General features: G+C 49.0%; 1 protein-coding gene across 6 annotated transcripts in view; it reads right to left on the reverse strand.

The window, feature by feature from the left end:
- bma (SCY1-like protein bma) overlaps nucleotides 1-17666 on the reverse strand; it is a 550265-nt gene that overhangs the window by 219022 nt on the left and 313577 nt on the right. For 5 of the 6 annotated variants that reach the window (XM_070540207.1, XM_070540212.1, XM_070540211.1 and 2 more), the window contains exon 1: nucleotides 9539-9594. The exons of the other annotated variant lie outside the window; for it this stretch is intronic. In XM_070540207.1, coding sequence (XP_070396308.1) covers nucleotides 9539-9578 — 40 coding nt within the window. In that variant the 5' untranslated portion in view covers nucleotides 9579-9594. Of the gene's footprint in view, nucleotides 1-9538; nucleotides 9595-17666 lie in introns of those variants that run through there. 6 annotated transcript variants of the gene reach the window in all.

A 17666-nucleotide genomic window follows, 5' to 3' on the forward strand; every position in this document is an offset into this window, starting at 1 on the left:
GGCATTGATATGCACCGTCAAACAAACGTGTAACCCTTAAAAGCGAAAAAAAGGGTAACAATTCGGTCTCTAACTCGTGCCCTTACACTCCGAAAGAGTGTACTCAGAATTCGCAAGAATATTCGCACAAAAGTGAGTTCTACAGTCACCGTCATCCGCGAAAACACGTCAACAGCTAAGCTTTGCTCTTACAAGTATCGACACATATCCCATTGAGTAACTAATTATGATGTACTGCTAATATGCGAGTCAAAGCTACTTTATTTTATTTGAAGACGTTGCGGATTTCAGTGAAAGAAAGTCAAGATGATAGGATTGTACTTCGCGCATTTTATAGTTAACCCTCGTAATTGCTGAGTAATAAACCTATGCTTAGTGCGAAGTCAATTACGGAGCGCATTTCTTTTTTTTGTAGGTCCGTCACCAGCTCAAAGCGCACGTGTAAGTTCATTACCCGCTGTAGTTCATTATCCGCTGTAGTTCATTATCGGCTGTGGGGTGTGGCTTCACTATAACCAAGCTTCACTATATCCGGTTCCGCGCGGTACGGTGCATCCATGCCTCCTTATTTATTTATTTATTTACACATACTGGGTCCTTGTACAAAATTTTTGCAGGTGGCAAATACAAATAACTAACAAACAATACATCTTACATAGCAGGTCCCTGTAGAAAACAAATTGCTGTTGATCAAATACAAAGCTAGATGAGAAATAGGAACGAGAACAGAAAATGCAGTTTCGCGCGTAGACAATCTCACAAAGGAATACCAACCATGCATCTAGACGCAGGGCGCCAAGGCCACACAAAAGCCACCGTGAAACTCTCCTACACAGCATCGCTACAAAAAAGCTGAATCCGTCAGCTTGCCTGATTCGCACTTTTAGTTTTGAGACTCCTCAAACCATACGGAATAGAGGGTTACAGAAGAAACCTACAGCAGCAAAAACTCTGCTGGCTACATCTCGTTTGGCAGAGTCTAAAGAGATAGCACACGACGTGACCTCCGAGATGGAACACCGAGCTGTCCTTCCGATCTCGGAGGTCACGCGCAGAAAGCCTAATGCTGAGTTGACCCACCATATTCAGCGTGACTACTTGTGCAAAGCGTTCGTAGGTATATAACTGATAACATGCCTGTCTTTTTACGGTTACCCTTCGGCTGGAACGCTCGCACAACACAAGACTGCTTCTAAAGGTTTGTAGTACCACAAAGCGCCCCGCGAGGTCGCCACCAGCTTCACTACCACAATTCACGACTTCTGTAACTGTAAGCAGTGAGAAGTTTACCGGGACGCTAAACTCTCTAATGACCGGGTCTGTCAGAAGGAAAAAAGGAAACGATCTTTTTTTCGTTTTGTTAGCTTCTTCCAGACTAGCGACCCGGCTCGAGCTCGTGGGTTGCCAGGCTGCGACTTTCGTAACGCTGCACGGAACTAGTAATTTAGAGCAGAGAGGCGCAAACGCCGACACTATTGCATACTGCATCGCCCAGAGCAGAGTCACCTCTCGCCGCAGGCGTTGACAAGTCGGCCATATATTATTCGGACGCAGATAAGGCAGGGCGACATTGCAGAAGTCCGCCGCACGCGTGCGGACCGGCAAAACTGGAAATGCTCGCGTATCGGCAAGCCGCTTAGCGTTGCGTCATCTCGAGACATTGTATATCAATCAGGGATGATATACGCTATGTTTGCGAAAGCCGACCCGCTTGCGAATAATTTGCTTGCGCTTGTGTACGCGTACGCCCCAAGGCTATGTTATTCCCCCTCGATTGGCACACAAAGCCCATGCGCCAAGATTTTCTCTCGCCTTCAACCTGCACCGCTTGCGAATGCCTATCTTGTAGTGTGCACGGAGTGTTGCAAAACAATGACGATTTGGAACTTCACAAGGACGGAATAGATAACGTCGCAGGAACGCTTGGAATCGCAAGTTAAACGAATCCATTTACTAACCATCATTGTCATGGCAATGAAATTATCACAGCGCCGGCATTTCCTCCACAGTGAAACTCGGATATAACGAAATCGAATCTATATATCGAACGCGCAAAACTTACTGATCGACACACATGTAGAATACCTCTCGCACAACGTGCTGGACAATAAACATACCAAACTAGGGGCATCCGCTGCTAGAGACATAGAGCCTCTGGCATTCTGGCAATGTTGTTTTCTGGGGAGTTATTGTGAAGTAGACACCAAGAGTTACAACCGCAAAGAGAACGCCATTCTTAGTGACGCTAAAAAAACTGCTCAGACGCAAGAAAATTGTTTTTTAAATTCTGGCTCTTTAAGTGTCAAATTTGCTGCGGAATAGTTTTGTCCAGGTAACGTTATTTCACATGCACATAAATCTAATTACACAAAACCTTATTTTACATCATGTCCCTCGTCGAAGTGTGGTCGCCGCAGCCGTTATTAAACCCGCCACATCGAGCAACACCCAGAGCAACGGTATAGCCACGAAGCTACCACGTGGCAGGTGAGGCAGAATTACTGCGCGGCAAAAGAAAATGCAAAAATAACTGGCTAATAATCGTAATGTCGTTTTCTTTCTAAATAACTGTACTTCTTCCTTGATTTTTCGTCAACTTGAAATACTAGAGAGGGAGATGAGCCATAAGGGAAAGGCAGGGAAGTCAACCAGGCTGATCCTGGTAGGCTACCCTGCACACGGGAAGCGGGAAAGGGGATTGAAAGAGAAGAAGGAAGAATGAAGGTCCCAGTCTCCACTGTTACGCAACCAAGCGTGCACCACTGAGTCAGCCACAGGCGGTCATACAGTCTAGTGCACTTCAAGAAACGAAAGAGTGCCTATGTGGCCTTGCGCACAGCACACGCACGAGGCCACCGGCCCAAGATCTTCTCCTCTGTGACAGGATGGTCTTCTAAGTGCTCTAAATCTGTACGAAGAAACTCCTCTCGTCTTCGTATGGGGGGAAGTCACGCAGGATATAAAATTGATATATAACAAATGCATCCTAAACGTTCGTATGCATTCGCTACAGGCAAGTTTGGATATATACCCAATGACCTGGTATATCGAATTATTTTTAGCGCTGAAGCCCATTCATTTTAACCGGGTTTGACTGTAGTTGTTACAGCGAAGCTGTATATGGCGAGCCGATTAATATGCGGGTCCGTCTGTCGCCTGTTCACCAAAAACTCCTCCGGCGCAACCCCATGCTTACGCGCGAAAAGAGAGAGAGAGAGAGAGAACGAGGGGCGCACGATCGGCTGCGCCAGTACGGACGTAGTTGCTCTCTGTCGCAGCCGAGCGCGCGCAACAGTTTCTCTCAGGTTCCGAAACGTGTAGGCCAAGCGTCGTACGTACTACTTAGGAGCAGGCAGCTGTCGATCAGCAACGCCGCGAGCAGAACCGGGAACGAGCTCACCTACGCCGTGCCGATGCTGCAGTCCACGCATAAGAACAGGCTCGTGTAGCCGAGCGCAAGCAGCAACTGCGCACCGAGACTTGTAAGCGTACCGACCACGCTTACAAGTCTCAAGTCTCTATTTTCCATTCTTATTATTTTGTATACGATGTTTTTTTTGCCATGTTGTTTGCCTTCCTTCCTTATTGTGTGATTTGCCTCTGTATTTACTTTGCCCCTCCCCTCTGCAGAGTACAACCGTACTTTGAGGGTATGATAAATAAATAAAATAAATAAATAAAATAAATACGGCAGTCTACGAAGTCGTGGTTTTATGAACCGTCCTTATTAACCCAGTGATAAACACCGGGGTAGCAAATTTCAACTTCGCTGGTTAACCATCTGCACGGAGTGCTTGGGCGGTGATTTCTTTTTTTTCCTGTTGGAATATCTGTGGCAGCACGTTGAGAGCTGGTGCAGACGGTCGAGCATTCTGCGACCAGCTAATGCAACCCTGGAAGTCATGGCGAATGAAAAGGGGGACGTCAAATGCCGGGGGCACAGTACGTGACGTGAGGGCGTCCCAGCAGCCTCGGGCGTCATTGGAGTAGGCAAAACTCAGACGAGCAGACACGGCGCGTCCTTCAGACGAGCGCCCCGAAGATCGTTACAGCGGCACGCACCTCGCACGCCTGTCCTCGAAGCCGGCGGCATCGATTTACGAAGCACGCAGAGGTACAGCGGGCAGAGCGGCTACGCTGTTGCTCACCGGTGTATCGCGGTGCAGCCGGCCCCCTTTGTTCTCGCACGTTCGCGCCACCTCACCCCCCCCCCCTCCGCCTTTTTTTTTTCGCATTCCTCGTGCCGACCGGATCTGATGCGAGCGTATTCCGAAAACGAGCCGCGACATTGGTTTCCTCAAGCTTCCCTTGAGCTACAGCATCGTTTTCTTTCTCTGCCTTTCTTGTTTCTTTGTCTGCGCGATACCGACTTCTACGGACTGGACGGATCTCCTTTATGCGTTTCGCATTAATCGTACAAATTGTTGCATTTGTCTTACAAAAAAACTGCACACTGGGTCATGAGAGGTGCAACAGCGTAAAGCTACCGACGAACTGCCGATGAATGTGAGCGTTTCCCCTTTTTTGTCTGTCGGACAAATTCAGCAGCATGTAACTTGCATTCGCGGCACAAAGCGCCTACGAAAAATTGATGGCAATGCTTGAAGCCGTACACCTCCGAGGCAGCCAGAAATTTTCACCGACCCGCAAGGTTCAACAGTTGCTGTTTGGAATAAGAAGTCCACAGGCTCCACGCGAGTTATACCGGCCACTTGACACCGATGCCTACACGTCTTTTTTTTTTTAATTTGTTCTCCCAGTATGTTGTTTCTAACGGCGGGGAAAAACGTATATACAAACTGAAAGTATTCGAAGCAAAGTGGGATTGCAACAACTGAAACACGAAGTGAAAGTGACAGCGGGTTCGTCCTTCGCCTTCTAGTACACGGTTCGATACTTCTTTGAACAAGAATCTCCACTTGGCTTTCACATTCCCTTGGGCGTTTCTGTCAGCTTCGATCTTATTGCACAAAAGAAGGAAAACACATACAACAGAGAGAGAGAGAGACTATTGCCTGAAAATTGCCGATTGCCTTGCTTCTACCACCGCTGCTCTGAACCTACGAGGAGGTCAGGGTTCGCGTTGCGTTCGGCCACTAAGAAAAGTGGAGGAAAAGTTACTTTTGCAGCATTTCTGCACAAATATATGGCACGAAATATTTTGACTTATGGATAATGCAAGAGCTTCGTTGCTTTGCATATATATATATATATATATATATATATATATATATATATAGCTTTCATTTTATGTGAGCCTTACCTGGTCTACGCATCGCGGGGACTGAGTTCTTTTGAAAGATGAGCTATAAATGTCGCGGGGAAAAAAGGGAAATATGTCGCGAAAAATAGAGACATACGACAATTTCGCGCGAAAGAAAATACAACGCAACGGAAGAATCGGAGCGCACGACAGGTGTTCCCTTCGGGAATAGTTTACGTCCTAGGTCATAAAACCCCGCCGCGGTGGCGTAGTGACCTTGGCGTTGCACCGTTAATGTCCGAAGGCGTTGGATCGAATACCAGCAGCGACGGCTGCATTTTCATCTAGGCGATAGGGAAAAAAAAAGCCGATACCTGCGGTGTACGTGTATTAGGCATTTGGTGCACGTTAAAGAACTTCAAGCGGTGAAAAAAAAAATTGTTCTGGAGTAGCGCACTATACGGCGTGCCTCGTAATCACATCGGTGTTCTGGCGCGTAGAACCCCCAGCATTATTTTTATATATATGATAAACACATTTGGTCCATATCCCCGACTAGAAATACATATATTAGCACAAATGCTTGCCCCTGCAACCAACTTATTTCAATAAAGTGCCACACACCTGCCCACCAGTAAGCGTGCGCGCATCCCCCCAGTGCCAGCCCCATATTTTAGGGCTATTAAAATCGAAGAATCCTACATCTCCTTTATCGGTCTTCTCTAAACCTTGACGCATAGCGTAGCAGCGAAGATTGTCTCGCTAACGTTGTATCGAGAGAGACGAAAGAAGTATAAGAAAGACAGAACCAACGAGGCAAGGAGAAAGCAACCTCTCGGCGACGCGAAAAACAAAAAGGAAAATGCGGGGTTGTCTCCAAGGGACACAGCCGAGGCGAGATAATGGGATGACACAGCCTGCCCCAACAAGGCGACCATACGGCCCACTAGACATACGAGCACACGCGAGCTCCTTATACGGCGACCGTGGCGGAGACAAGCCAGAAGACACATGAACTGTGGGGGCAAGGAAACTCCTAAGAAGAGGCGGGATACCGGGAAAGGAGGAACGGAAGGAAAAAAAAACGGCGGTGGGGGGGGGGGAAGAGGGGGCGTTGACCAAGCCAAGACAAGTCGAGCCCCAAATTGGCGCTCGCGGACCGGCGCGGAGATACCCCCCTTTTACCCGCCTCCCCGAAGTACGGCCATTAGTCTCGCGTACTCTGCTAACCGTTCTCGCCGGCCTGGTCGCGTTGAGGGCTCAGCGCGGGCACATTATGCTGCCGGCGACAGGCGCCCCTGACACACAGCACCCTGGGGTTCTCCCCGCGTGGCACCGAGAAGAGAGCCGGCCAGAACCCCGGGCTCTGGACACACAAAGGGGACGCCGCTATGGGGCGTGGAAAGGGGTGGCAGATAGGCGTTGAGCCCAGGCGGTGAAGAATGGTCTAGAACCGCTACGGAGGAGCAAGGAGGAAGCTGGCCTGGCGAGGAAACCACTGCAGCAGCTTACACGGCGGCGCAGATAAGAGGACGACAGCGCGAATGTTGGTTGCGGTGAGGTTAAAGCAGCTTGGGGTTTGCCGCTGTGTGTAGGAGAAAGATTGGCCTGTGGGGCCTGTTCTGATTCTTGGCTGACGTCGCCCTTTCTTTAATGCTGGTTAGGCAGGAAGCGACCTCGCGGCTGTAACCGCCGCTGTAACCCAGTAATTACGACGTGGCGGTGCCGAGCTCGAGACCCGGCGTTCGATGGCGGTTACGTGACGACCGCATTTCGATGGAGGCGAAATGCGAAAAAAAAAACGCACTCGCGTACTCGATTATGCGCTCCTAATAGTGGAGTTTTGTGGCGAGTGCCGCGACATCTGTCGCAGCGGAAGCGCATCTCTGGGACGGACGGGCAATGCACAGGCACCCTGTGACGGCGCAGTTAGCGCGACCTTGAAACGTGTCGCGAGCACAGCGTGGTACTATCGTGTTCGATACAAGAATTAATCTATTTTTGAAAGAGTCCTCAAATCACCGGTGACTGCGTTTTCGACACTCGTACGTTGACGTTCCCAATGGCATCGCCGGACAGTTTGTGTCATTTTTCTGCCTCTTCGTATAGAGGCTTGGCTAAGACGTCCTCTCCGTCATTTTAGGGCGAACAATTTTTATTAAGAAATCGAGATTAGCATAAAACACGTGCCTTTTTTAGCTCGTACGTTGCTCCGGGCGATCTGATGGCACGCTCGATTCCCCCGCCGATGCTTCAACGGCTTCAACGCCTCCCCACGCTCGCGCTGGCGGCCAGGGCAGTTTCTTGTTACTGCAGCATCCCGTGAAGGTATGCGCGCCTGGGAGGTGCTATTCACATGGAGCGGCGGTGTCCGGCTAACCGGACCCACTCACTCTTACTTGTAACTCGAGACTAGTTATTTGCATTCTTATTTTATTCAATTACGTTCGGGTAGCGTGATGCCTGTCACCGCTTTGATAGATAGCGCTGCGATGCATAATTATAATGCGCCAGAATTAAGTGTGTCGTGAGGCAGCCCTATTACGAAAATCCGGATTTATGTCTTCCTTAACGCGACTCTATATCGTTTGGTTTTCTGTTTCGCTTTCTTCAAAGCGGGCCCGCAGCGGGACATCCATCGAAACGCGCGGACGTTTCAGTGGCGTGAATGTAATGGGCACACTTCTTCATTACCTCTGTGCATTAGCTCGAGAAGCGGCTAATGACTTTGAGCACGCTAAGGTAAGCGAAAATTGAGGGTTCGCTATAGAGCGTCGAAGCGGTGCCACGAAAGAGCGAACTAATCGAATACCGAGACGAGTCCTGCTCGCAGACTCTATAGAATAGCTAAGTCAAAGCGTAACTTCATTTACTCATATACGGCATGGCGACATCCGAAAAAAGAAAACGAAAATAACCTTTTGTCTGTTTCCAACGCTTTGAATGCCGCTACGCCGGCAAAAAGAAAGGCGCAAAATAAAAGATCCGTTCTTTAACGCCGAGGGCGTGTCCAGTGGCGTACAACATTTGTCTATATTAAAGCGAATAACTTTGCGATAGTCTTCAAGTAACGAAGCGAAATTTCGCGACATTTCTGTTGCTGTAAGTAAGAGCGCGCATGCAGTTTCGATGCCAGCACTACACTGGCATACCGGTCCCTCCGCCCCAGTGTTGACTCAACTTGCCGCGAGAGGCGCTGATAGTTCTTGCTCCGACGCGCCGCCTTGGTGGTGCCACGAGCCTATAGGTGCACGTCATTAAAGAACCGCGGGTGGTCAAAATGAATCCACTCTCCTCCTACCTCATAATCACATCGTCATTTCGGCACGTCAAAAACACGGAACTTAAAATTGTTTTCAACCCGACGGGTCCCAAGGAACACGCAGAGGCTGGGTGGTTCGCCATTGTGTCTTCGTGTGCCTGCCGTTGTGTGCTCTAGAGTGCGTGTGTTCATTTTCTTCAGAAAAACCATTTCCGAACCACCGCTGCATAAACGTTGAATTTTTCATGATATATGCGTTTATGTATGTCTTTTGCACATCGTGTGACGTGTAGTTTATGCAGCAACGTGTTTGTATTCACTGTGCGCCTGACCAGATATATATATATATATATATATATGTGTGTGTGTGTGTGTGTGTGTGTGTGTGTGCGTAAGGGAGAAGTGACCACAAGTACGAAAAAGCAACTTTACTGCCCAACTGCCACAGCCTTTAGTTTCAGGGAAGTCCCCCACATCCTAGTGTTCAGCTCTAAAACGTAGACAAGCTTTGCCGTCACCAACTAACTATTAAATATATAACGGTTGCACGTCTAAACTAGGGCCACATTGCCCTGACTTAACCGTCGTTACGGCATACAGGAAGAGCGCCGAATGAATATATCATCGTTTCCTCTTATCGCTTCCGCAAATACTTACGGCAAAGTGTGCGATCGCTTCAAGATATGCCGTCTAGTGACAGACTTTTGTCACGTTCCTTTTACGGCCTCGAACGTCGCGTGCCCCACGTTGCGAAAATGTCGCGTTACCGAGAAACACCGTTATTGTTTGCTCCCTTTCAAAACGCAGGCTAATCCGTACGGCGAAACTGACTCACACTAATCAACTGCTCGCGGGCGTCCGGAGTAGCATACAAAAAAAAGAAAAGAAAAGTAAAAGAAGAGAGCAGCGCTTTCGTAATGCCACAGTAAAGTCAAGTGACCGCGCTGGCGTGCGCAGGGGCAGTCACGCAGCAGGCTCGCAGCTAGATGTTTAGTGCATGAGCATACCCGACCGCGTCTCATTACCACTAGTAACGAAAAACAAAAAAAAGATATCGAGGTGGAGGGACCTACTGTATTCATCCGGGCTTTCGCGTTGCGTAGCTCGCTGCATCCCTGGTTGTACTTCTTCGAACCGTATACCTTTATGTTACTCTCGCTGCCCAGCAACGGCACGTCAGCCCACTACGGCTTTGTATTTTCCCGCCCCCTTTCCCGACCGCGCGTCCCTAGAATCGACGTGACGTAATGTTTTTTTTTCTCCCCCTCCGTCGGTATACGGCCGACTTATAGCACTGGTTACGGGGCGCGCGGCGCAGATGCCGGAGCCGGTCGCACGTGGCAGCAGTGTTATCCCCTGGCGGAGCCAAGCCGAGCCAAGCCAAGCCGCGATAGAGGACTGGCCTGCCTCGGTGGCAGGGGAGGCCATTTCTCACTGGCAGAATCAGCAAAACCGGCGGGCTCAGTGGGCGGGGGGCTGCGAGTCGAAGAGACGCAGTCTTTTCCCTTGCTTTCTTGCTGTGCATATACCCTCTGCTCGGCGCACACTTCTGTCTGCATTTGCTTGCTGTATATACTACATGGGCCGCCCGCATATTTCAGAGACGGCGGGCACATATCTACGACGCCGCGCAATCCATCAAGGGGGAAAAGGTAAGGGCTGGTTCTGAAGCCTTCTCGCAAAGCGAAAAGAAAGAAAGAAAAAGACAGAACCAGGAACATACGTAAAACCTTTTGCCGTCGTTTCCGTCGCTTGTTCCCTGCTACTCTCGCAGTTCCAGAAATGGCACTCAAGCTCCCTGAAGCCCCATGTTGCCTTTATGTGCGCAAGAACTTTCACGCTTTCTTTTTTTTTTTTTGCACGGAAAGCAGCGCGATGGGATGCTCTGCGCTCTGCGTAGCGACAGCGTAATGGGGAATTTCCTCCTTCCGAGACAGGTGCTCCGATGCTCCCCTCGTATAGAGCGGCGTCCCGAATGTGGTGCTTTGGAAAGGTGGCTAGGGACGCCCGCTAGCAAACCCGGGCTTCTGACACCGCGTTCGCTTCTCGGCTGTTTTTAGGCCTCGCTTGAAACGCGCTCGATTATGCATTCACTGTTTTCCTCACTACCGTAAGTTCGCTTCTTTTTTTGTGCGTGTGAGTGCGTGCGTGCGTGCGTGTGTGTGTGTGTGTGTGTGAGTGTGTGAGGGTGTGTGAGTGTGTGTGTGAGTGTGAGTGTGTGTGTGTGAGTGTGTGTGTGTGTGTGTGTGTGTGTGTGAGTGTGAGTGTGTGAGTGTGTGTGTGTGTGAGTGCGTGTGCGTGTGTGTGTGTGTGTGTGTGTGTGTGCGTGGTTTCTTGTGGTCACTGTGTAAATTGTGAAAAATAACCTGTTTATGAATATATCTCTTATATTAAGCAAATGAGCTTCCCCCATACAGTTGAATGAGTGCCACGAAAGGCACCTATTTAAATCCCCCGATTCTCAAGTTTGTTTTATCTGATAGTGTGTCATTTCAATAATGTCGAGAAAGACAGGCCTGACATGTTGAAACTAGCTACAATAGAAGATGGCCTTTACAGAGTGAAACATTTTTTAGCAATACACTGAAGGACTCCCGATGGGGTACTGATACTTCCAAATAACCTAGAAAAATAAATGATGTGCTCAATGGGCAAGATTAAACAAAAACAAGAATCGGGAGGAGACAAGCCAGGAATTACGGAAACTTTAGTTGTTCTAGTTGTTTTTTTTTTGTCAGCGCTACAGGTGTTCCAATTCTTTTTGCTGATTTTCTCAGAACCCAGTTCACGTTTCTTTCATACACCAACCAGCAAGCCTAACTATAATGACGCGCATACTTCTTTATCTGTGTCCGGTGACCGTATTTCACCAGCTAACAAATGTTAAACGTTATACCTCGGCGCAGGACGCGCCTGCACATAGCAGAAGTTTCGAGGATGTTATCGATGGTTCTGTCCGTTGTCTGTTGTCGACGACCCTTGTATTACCTGAATGCATACACGATACGAATTGCGTAGTAGCTTCTGGAAGGTGTGTGGGCACCAGCGAATACGCTGGAGCATTCGACGACTCATGTAAGAAAGCCAACGCGCTAGACCCGCAGATCAGATTTTCGACGATCGCCGACTTTTCTTTGATCACGGACGAGATGGAGATGATACTAGTCACAATCCTAAAAGAGGGTTTAGTACACGTTCGCAACGGCGCACCACACCACGCCGCACCACACTCCACCACAGCGCACCACTCCATGCCGTGCACTGGTCTATATGGACGTAATAGTTTCCTGTCCCAGACGGAATCTCATTACAGGTATATACACCAGCCGTTGTTTCTCAGTGGCTATGGTGTTGGGCTGCTGAGCACGAGGTCGCGGGATCGAATCCCGGCCACGTCGGCCGCATTTCGATGGGGGCGAAATGCGAAAGCGCCCGTGTACTTAGATTTAGGTGCACGTTAAAGAACCCCAGGTGGTCTAAATTACCGGAGTCCTCCACTACGGCGTGCCTCGCAATCATAAAGCGGTTTTGGCACGTAAAACCACATAATTTAATTTTAATTACAAGTACAGTCTCGGTCAAACGGCCATTCGCGGCGCACCGGACGCTGCCGGACGCGCCGCGGAACTCACGGACCGCTGGCGTTGAAAAGAGCACTCAGAGCCAAAAGATGACAATCAAGCGTATAATGCCCTGTATCTGCTTTTTGAACGTCGATATTGGAAATGTCAAATAAAACTTCAACGTACTAGAAGATACAGCTTCAGCGGTATTGTGAACAAACTTTAGGAACGACTCGGAAGCAATATTTTTCGTAACTTGTTTGGGAAGCAACTAGCGCATGTAATGTCGTCTTGACTCGTTGCCCGGATCGATCTCGTTTTGTTCTCGCAACTTTCCCGGGTGTTCTCGCTCGAGTGTCCGGACAAACGGTTCTGGCTTTTGACTCGCGTTCACTCGAAGCTCGCCGACAACGGGAAGCTGAAAGCGTTTCGCGCTTAAAACTCGCGCAGGTGCAACAAATACCCGCTTGTGCTGCGGTGTACTAGCAGCAAACCCTCCACGTGCGCCGCATACCCGAGGCCGATGGCCGCCGACGTGCTCGAACTGCGGGTCGAAGCCAAAGCGTTTCGCGGGGCGCGAATGGGGTGCAGCTCTATCTGTCACGTGACACGCGGGCCGGCGTCACACGCCTTCAGCACGCTGCGTTCTCGTATTGCAAGCCGGCTGATGCCACGTGATCGAGGCTCGACGTGTATGCTCAATCAGTGTACCCCCCCCCCCCCCCCCCCACCCCCGACCCGTACTCGCTATACACAACTGGTTTCACAAGCACGAGATAGAGCATTGGTGAGCGAAGAAAGCGTGTGAATGGGCATAGGTAACGCGTGTGTGTCCTAAGGCGTCTCATCGAGCTCAGAAGCCCTCGCGTCGGGCTTGTTAATGATAGTGAAGGAATGAGGCAGAGACGGGGTGGCATGGTCGTGCCATAAATGAAGTAGTGTGAAGGGCAAAAACACGAGAAAAGGTAAAAATAAAACAAAAGAAAGGGAGAGGGAAAAGTTGAAATGATAAAATAGTCTGTTCTTCTGTTTCTACTAACTTCCGTTAGTGGAAACAGAAGTTAATGCCGCGGGGACCTAAGAGCGAACTCGAGTATGTGGACTTGAACGAGTACCGGCTAAGCGGGGGGTGTTCTGCAAGTGTCCACCTAGAGGACGTGTCCATTTCCCCTGCTGCTGGAGTTCTGATTGGCTGGGCTGGAGTACGCGTCAGAAGGAGACAGGCGCCCCCAGCCAATCAGCACTCAGCAGCAGACGAAATGGACATGTTCGTTGGGTGGACATTTAGAGAACAGACCCCCCAGCATAGTTCAGCGACCACTCCAGCCCTGAACTAATTCCCCGCGACAAGAGCACGCTTCCACAGCCAGTCGCTGTCATCTTCCAAAAAGAACAATTATTTGTCGTCAACACAGTTTCGTCCTCCTTCCATTGCACGGTGCGGCCTCGGAGATGTGTGCACAGACGCCACCACTCTCAGGTTTTCATCTGTGCTTCCTAGCAAAGCAAAAAAGTGAGAAAGAAAGAGTGGTCTCGGGATCGAATCCTGGCCATGGCGGCCGTATTTCGATGGGAGCAATATGCGAAAACACCCTTGTACTTGGATTTAGGTGCAGTTCAAAGAACCCTAGGTGGTCCACACTTCCGGAGTCCCCCACTATACGGCGTGTCTCAAAATCAGATCGTGGTTCTGGCGCGTAAAACCCCATTTTCTATTTTAAAAACGAAGAATGTCTATCAATCCAATTTATCGTTTCGTGTCTATTCTCGTTCACCGCGAAACAGTATAATGTTGAACGCAAAAGGAGTTGTGTCCTTCTGATCGCAAGTTTGGCTTTTCTAGGTAATATTGAACGTCCAAGCTAGAAAAAATAATTTAAAAAGAAACGGGCTTTAATCCTTCTCCTAGGCAGCAAGAAGTTTGCATACCAATCCTAACAAAACGTTCGTCATCGACACCACCGTCAATGCAATTGCGCGATTTTATACCTGCAGGACAACGTTCTTTGTCATTATGCGATAAGGAAACCAAAAGACTTTAATATTCGTGCATACATTACAATAGAAGCGAGATTATCCCTTCTTAGTTTTTTTTCTTTTTCTTTTGCACCTGTTTCATTTTTTTTCCCTCTTGAAGTATTACGAAATGTTGCAAGCAAGCAGGCAAGCCAGTATAACCCGACGACTACGAATATCTGTTTCTCCACCCTTTCGAGAATGTGACAACCCACAAAACTCCGCGCCGCTCCTTCAAATGCAACCGCGATAGCCGAGAGCTGAATATAGGTTCTCTTGCCGTGTCTTCAGCGGATGCCTACTCGAAAGCTCCGGCACAGTGAGCGCCGTCAGGCTCGACGAATGAGTCTTCAAGCACGTCCCAGCCCACAAGGTTTCCATTGAATTTCTACTGCGTGTCTATTGACTTCTATAGATTTTCTGTCTAGCGCCGACGAAATTGCTGCGACGTGAACTGTCGTCGCAGCAAAAGTCGGTCAAGGCTCTGTTGACTTTTCTACGTGACAGTGGCCTATTAGAAAGACTCTAATGACCCCATTTCGTCCCTTCTCATATTTTTTTTTCTCATGCTTTCATTTTTGTCACGCTCTTCTTTCCGTCTTTATTTCCCCTTTCCCTTCCCCTAGTGCAGGGTAGCAAACCGGACGTTTTAAGTCTGGTTAACCTCCCTGCCTTCCTTTCATTTGCATCTCTCTCTCTCTCTGTCTAGCGCACCTCGACAATGGACCATTGTCAGTTGCAACTATTTTCACATATCGCCGACAGAAGACATCGCAGCAGAAGGCAACGAAGGGACTACTTCGGTTGAAGGAGACGGGCTTGGACAAGCGGCTGTGACAGTGGTGTCACGTACCGCGTAAGAGTGACAGACTGTAACTAACGATGTGTGTGCCGTGTTATGTGCTCTCTATCGCTTCTCCCCATCTTTTATTCCCCATCCCACTCCCATCTGTAGGGTAGCAAGCCGGTTCAGCTAAACTGGTTAACCTCCCTGCCTTCCCTTCTCCACTTTTTCCTTCTTTCCTCCTGTCTCGGCGACTGATTGTGGGTGACTGACTGTTATTTTTCTTTTCTCTCCTCATCTGTTCTTCCCTCGTCCCCCTGCCCAAGTGTAGGGTAGCCAACCGAGCACGTCCTTGGTTAACCTCTCTGCCATTCCCTCTTCGTTTCTTTCTCTCTCTCTCTCTCTCTCTGTCTCTCTCTGTCTCTCTCTCTCTTTGTCTGCATGCGTTTAAATTTCATGCACAATTTTTGTTAGGGACACGCGGGAGCTGGGCGTTCGCGTTGCATGTACACTCCGCTCATAACCATTCCTCGCTAACTAGATTGTTCACTTCATGCTTCATTAAGTGTAATAGATGGAATCTTTCGCCACTGAGGGTGCTGACGACCATTTCAAAGTTTTAGCCGACAACGAGAGAAACGATGGGGAAAGAAAGCGAGGAAAACCGTTCCTGTCATATTACGTGAGGCCACTCCGCCGGATCCCTCCGCCATTTAATTCGAAATGCTCGTGGAGCTGCTCTTATGAACAAGGAAAATATACGCTGCTGAGCTTACAGCATGGAGTAGAACTCCAGACACGGGAAGCCGTATTTCGGTTGAGAGGAACGGAATGGAAAGTGGCTCGGGCTTCCAGCTTCACGTGCTAATTAAAGAACAATTTTACCATTACGTAAATCCGGAGGGCCCATTATCGTATCTGCGCTTTGCTGCGCTATAGCAACAGCGCTAATTTTATATTGGATTCCAGGGTTTCACGTGCTGAAACTTCGATCCGATTATAGGAACGAACTATTCCGGGACTTGGGATTAATTCCGATTATTTCTTTACCGGGCTCCTAGGTTTACGTAGACAAGTTCTTTTTTTTTCTTTTCTTCCTTTTTTTTTCTTTTTTCTTTTTATTTCAATCCAGTCGAACCCATAAATTCATGATCTCGGCAGTGCAACGCCATAGCCAATGAGCTGTGGTGGCGGGCAGTACTACTTTTCGAATAAGTCAACGAATTGCTCAGTCAATTAACCAGACAACCCACATGAGGCTCCTTTTACACCAAGAGAGAAACTCGAGGAAGACAGAGGTTTCCTTTTTGTTTGTTTCTTGCCGGCAGAATCTGCCGGCAGTATTCCTCTGTCCGACTGATACATGTCAAAGGCTGCAGGGTCTCAATCCCATCACAATACTTTCAGCAACGAATTAACACAAGCAGATACTAATGACGTGGGGCAGATTCGAACCGGGGCGCTACGGGCAGCGCGTCAACCACCCCCAACATCGCCCTGCTACATCCCAGCGCTGCGGCTCACAATTCACACCATTCGCAAGTTGGCATAGCTGCTCCCCGCTAGTATACGCTGTACATTTACCACCGCATTTGCTAAGCAATCGTCTTTCTTGGAGACGACCGGCCAAGTGAACGCTTTTGACTCGCTCAGACCCTCCGCGCGCGTGCGAGAACTCACAGCGGCTTCCCTCGCCCTCTCCTTCATCTCTCCATCTTATCTTTCTATTCCCTCGTTCCCATCCCCCGGAGTAGGGTATAGCAAACAAGGCGCATTTCTGGTTAACATCCCTGCCTTCTCTGCTTATTTCCTCCCCCTCTCCTTCATCTCTATATCCTACCTTTCTATTCTCTCTTTCTACTCCCCAGAGTAGGGTAGCAAACCAGACGCATGTCTGGTTAACATCCCTGCCTTATCTCATTATTTCCTCCCCCTCTCATTCATCTCTCTATCTTATCTTTCTATTCTCTCTTTCTACTCCCCAGAGTATGGTAGCAAACCAGATGAATTTCTGGTTAATATCCCTGCCTTCTCTGCTTATTACCTCCCCCTCTCCTTCATCTCTATATCTTACCTTTCTATTCCTTCTTTCCCATCCCCCAGAGTGGGGTAGCAAACCAGACGTATTTCTGGTTAACATCCCTGCCTTCTCTCCTTATTTCCTCCCCCTCTCATTCATCTCTCTATCTTATCTTCCTATTCCCTCTTTCTCATCCCCAGAGTAGGATAGCAAACCAGAGGAATTTCTGGTTAACATCCTTGCCTTCTCTCCTGATTTCCTCCCTCTTTCCTTCATATCTCTATCTTATCTAATAGCTCCTTTTCATCCCCAGAGTAGGGTAGCAAACCAGACGCATTCCTGGTCAATATCCCTGCCTTCTCTGCTTATTTGCTCCACCACTCCCTCATCTCTATATCTTACCTTTCTATTCCATCTTTCCCATCCCCCAGAGTTAGGTAGCAAACGAGACGCATTTGTGGTTAACATCCCTGCGTTCTCTCCTTACTTCCTCCTCCTCCTCCTCGACTGATCCTCCACTCCACCGATTGGAGCATAACGCTGCCTCCTCAACTTATGAAGACGCTACATTTCGCACAAATTGCCGTGTTTGATAATAAAGCGCAGTGAACGTTTGCGTGGAAGGGGAGCGCTGCTCTCTGCTTTCTTGGGCAGAGGTGCAGCGTTGAGTGGAGGGACGTTTAGATTCCGAGGGGTTAGAAAAAAGGTATACTGCAGCCCCCCCCCCTCCCCCAAATTATTCTTTCATGCAGAGCCGTACAAAAGTGAAAGCCAAATGATCGAGTCAGACGCATACGCGAATACGTGAACTGCGGAAG

The sequence above is a fragment of the Dermacentor albipictus genome, chromosome 6, assembly GCF_038994185.2.
Source record: "Dermacentor albipictus isolate Rhodes 1998 colony chromosome 6, USDA_Dalb.pri_finalv2, whole genome shotgun sequence".
NCBI lineage: Eukaryota > Metazoa > Arthropoda > Arachnida > Ixodida > Ixodidae > Dermacentor > Dermacentor albipictus.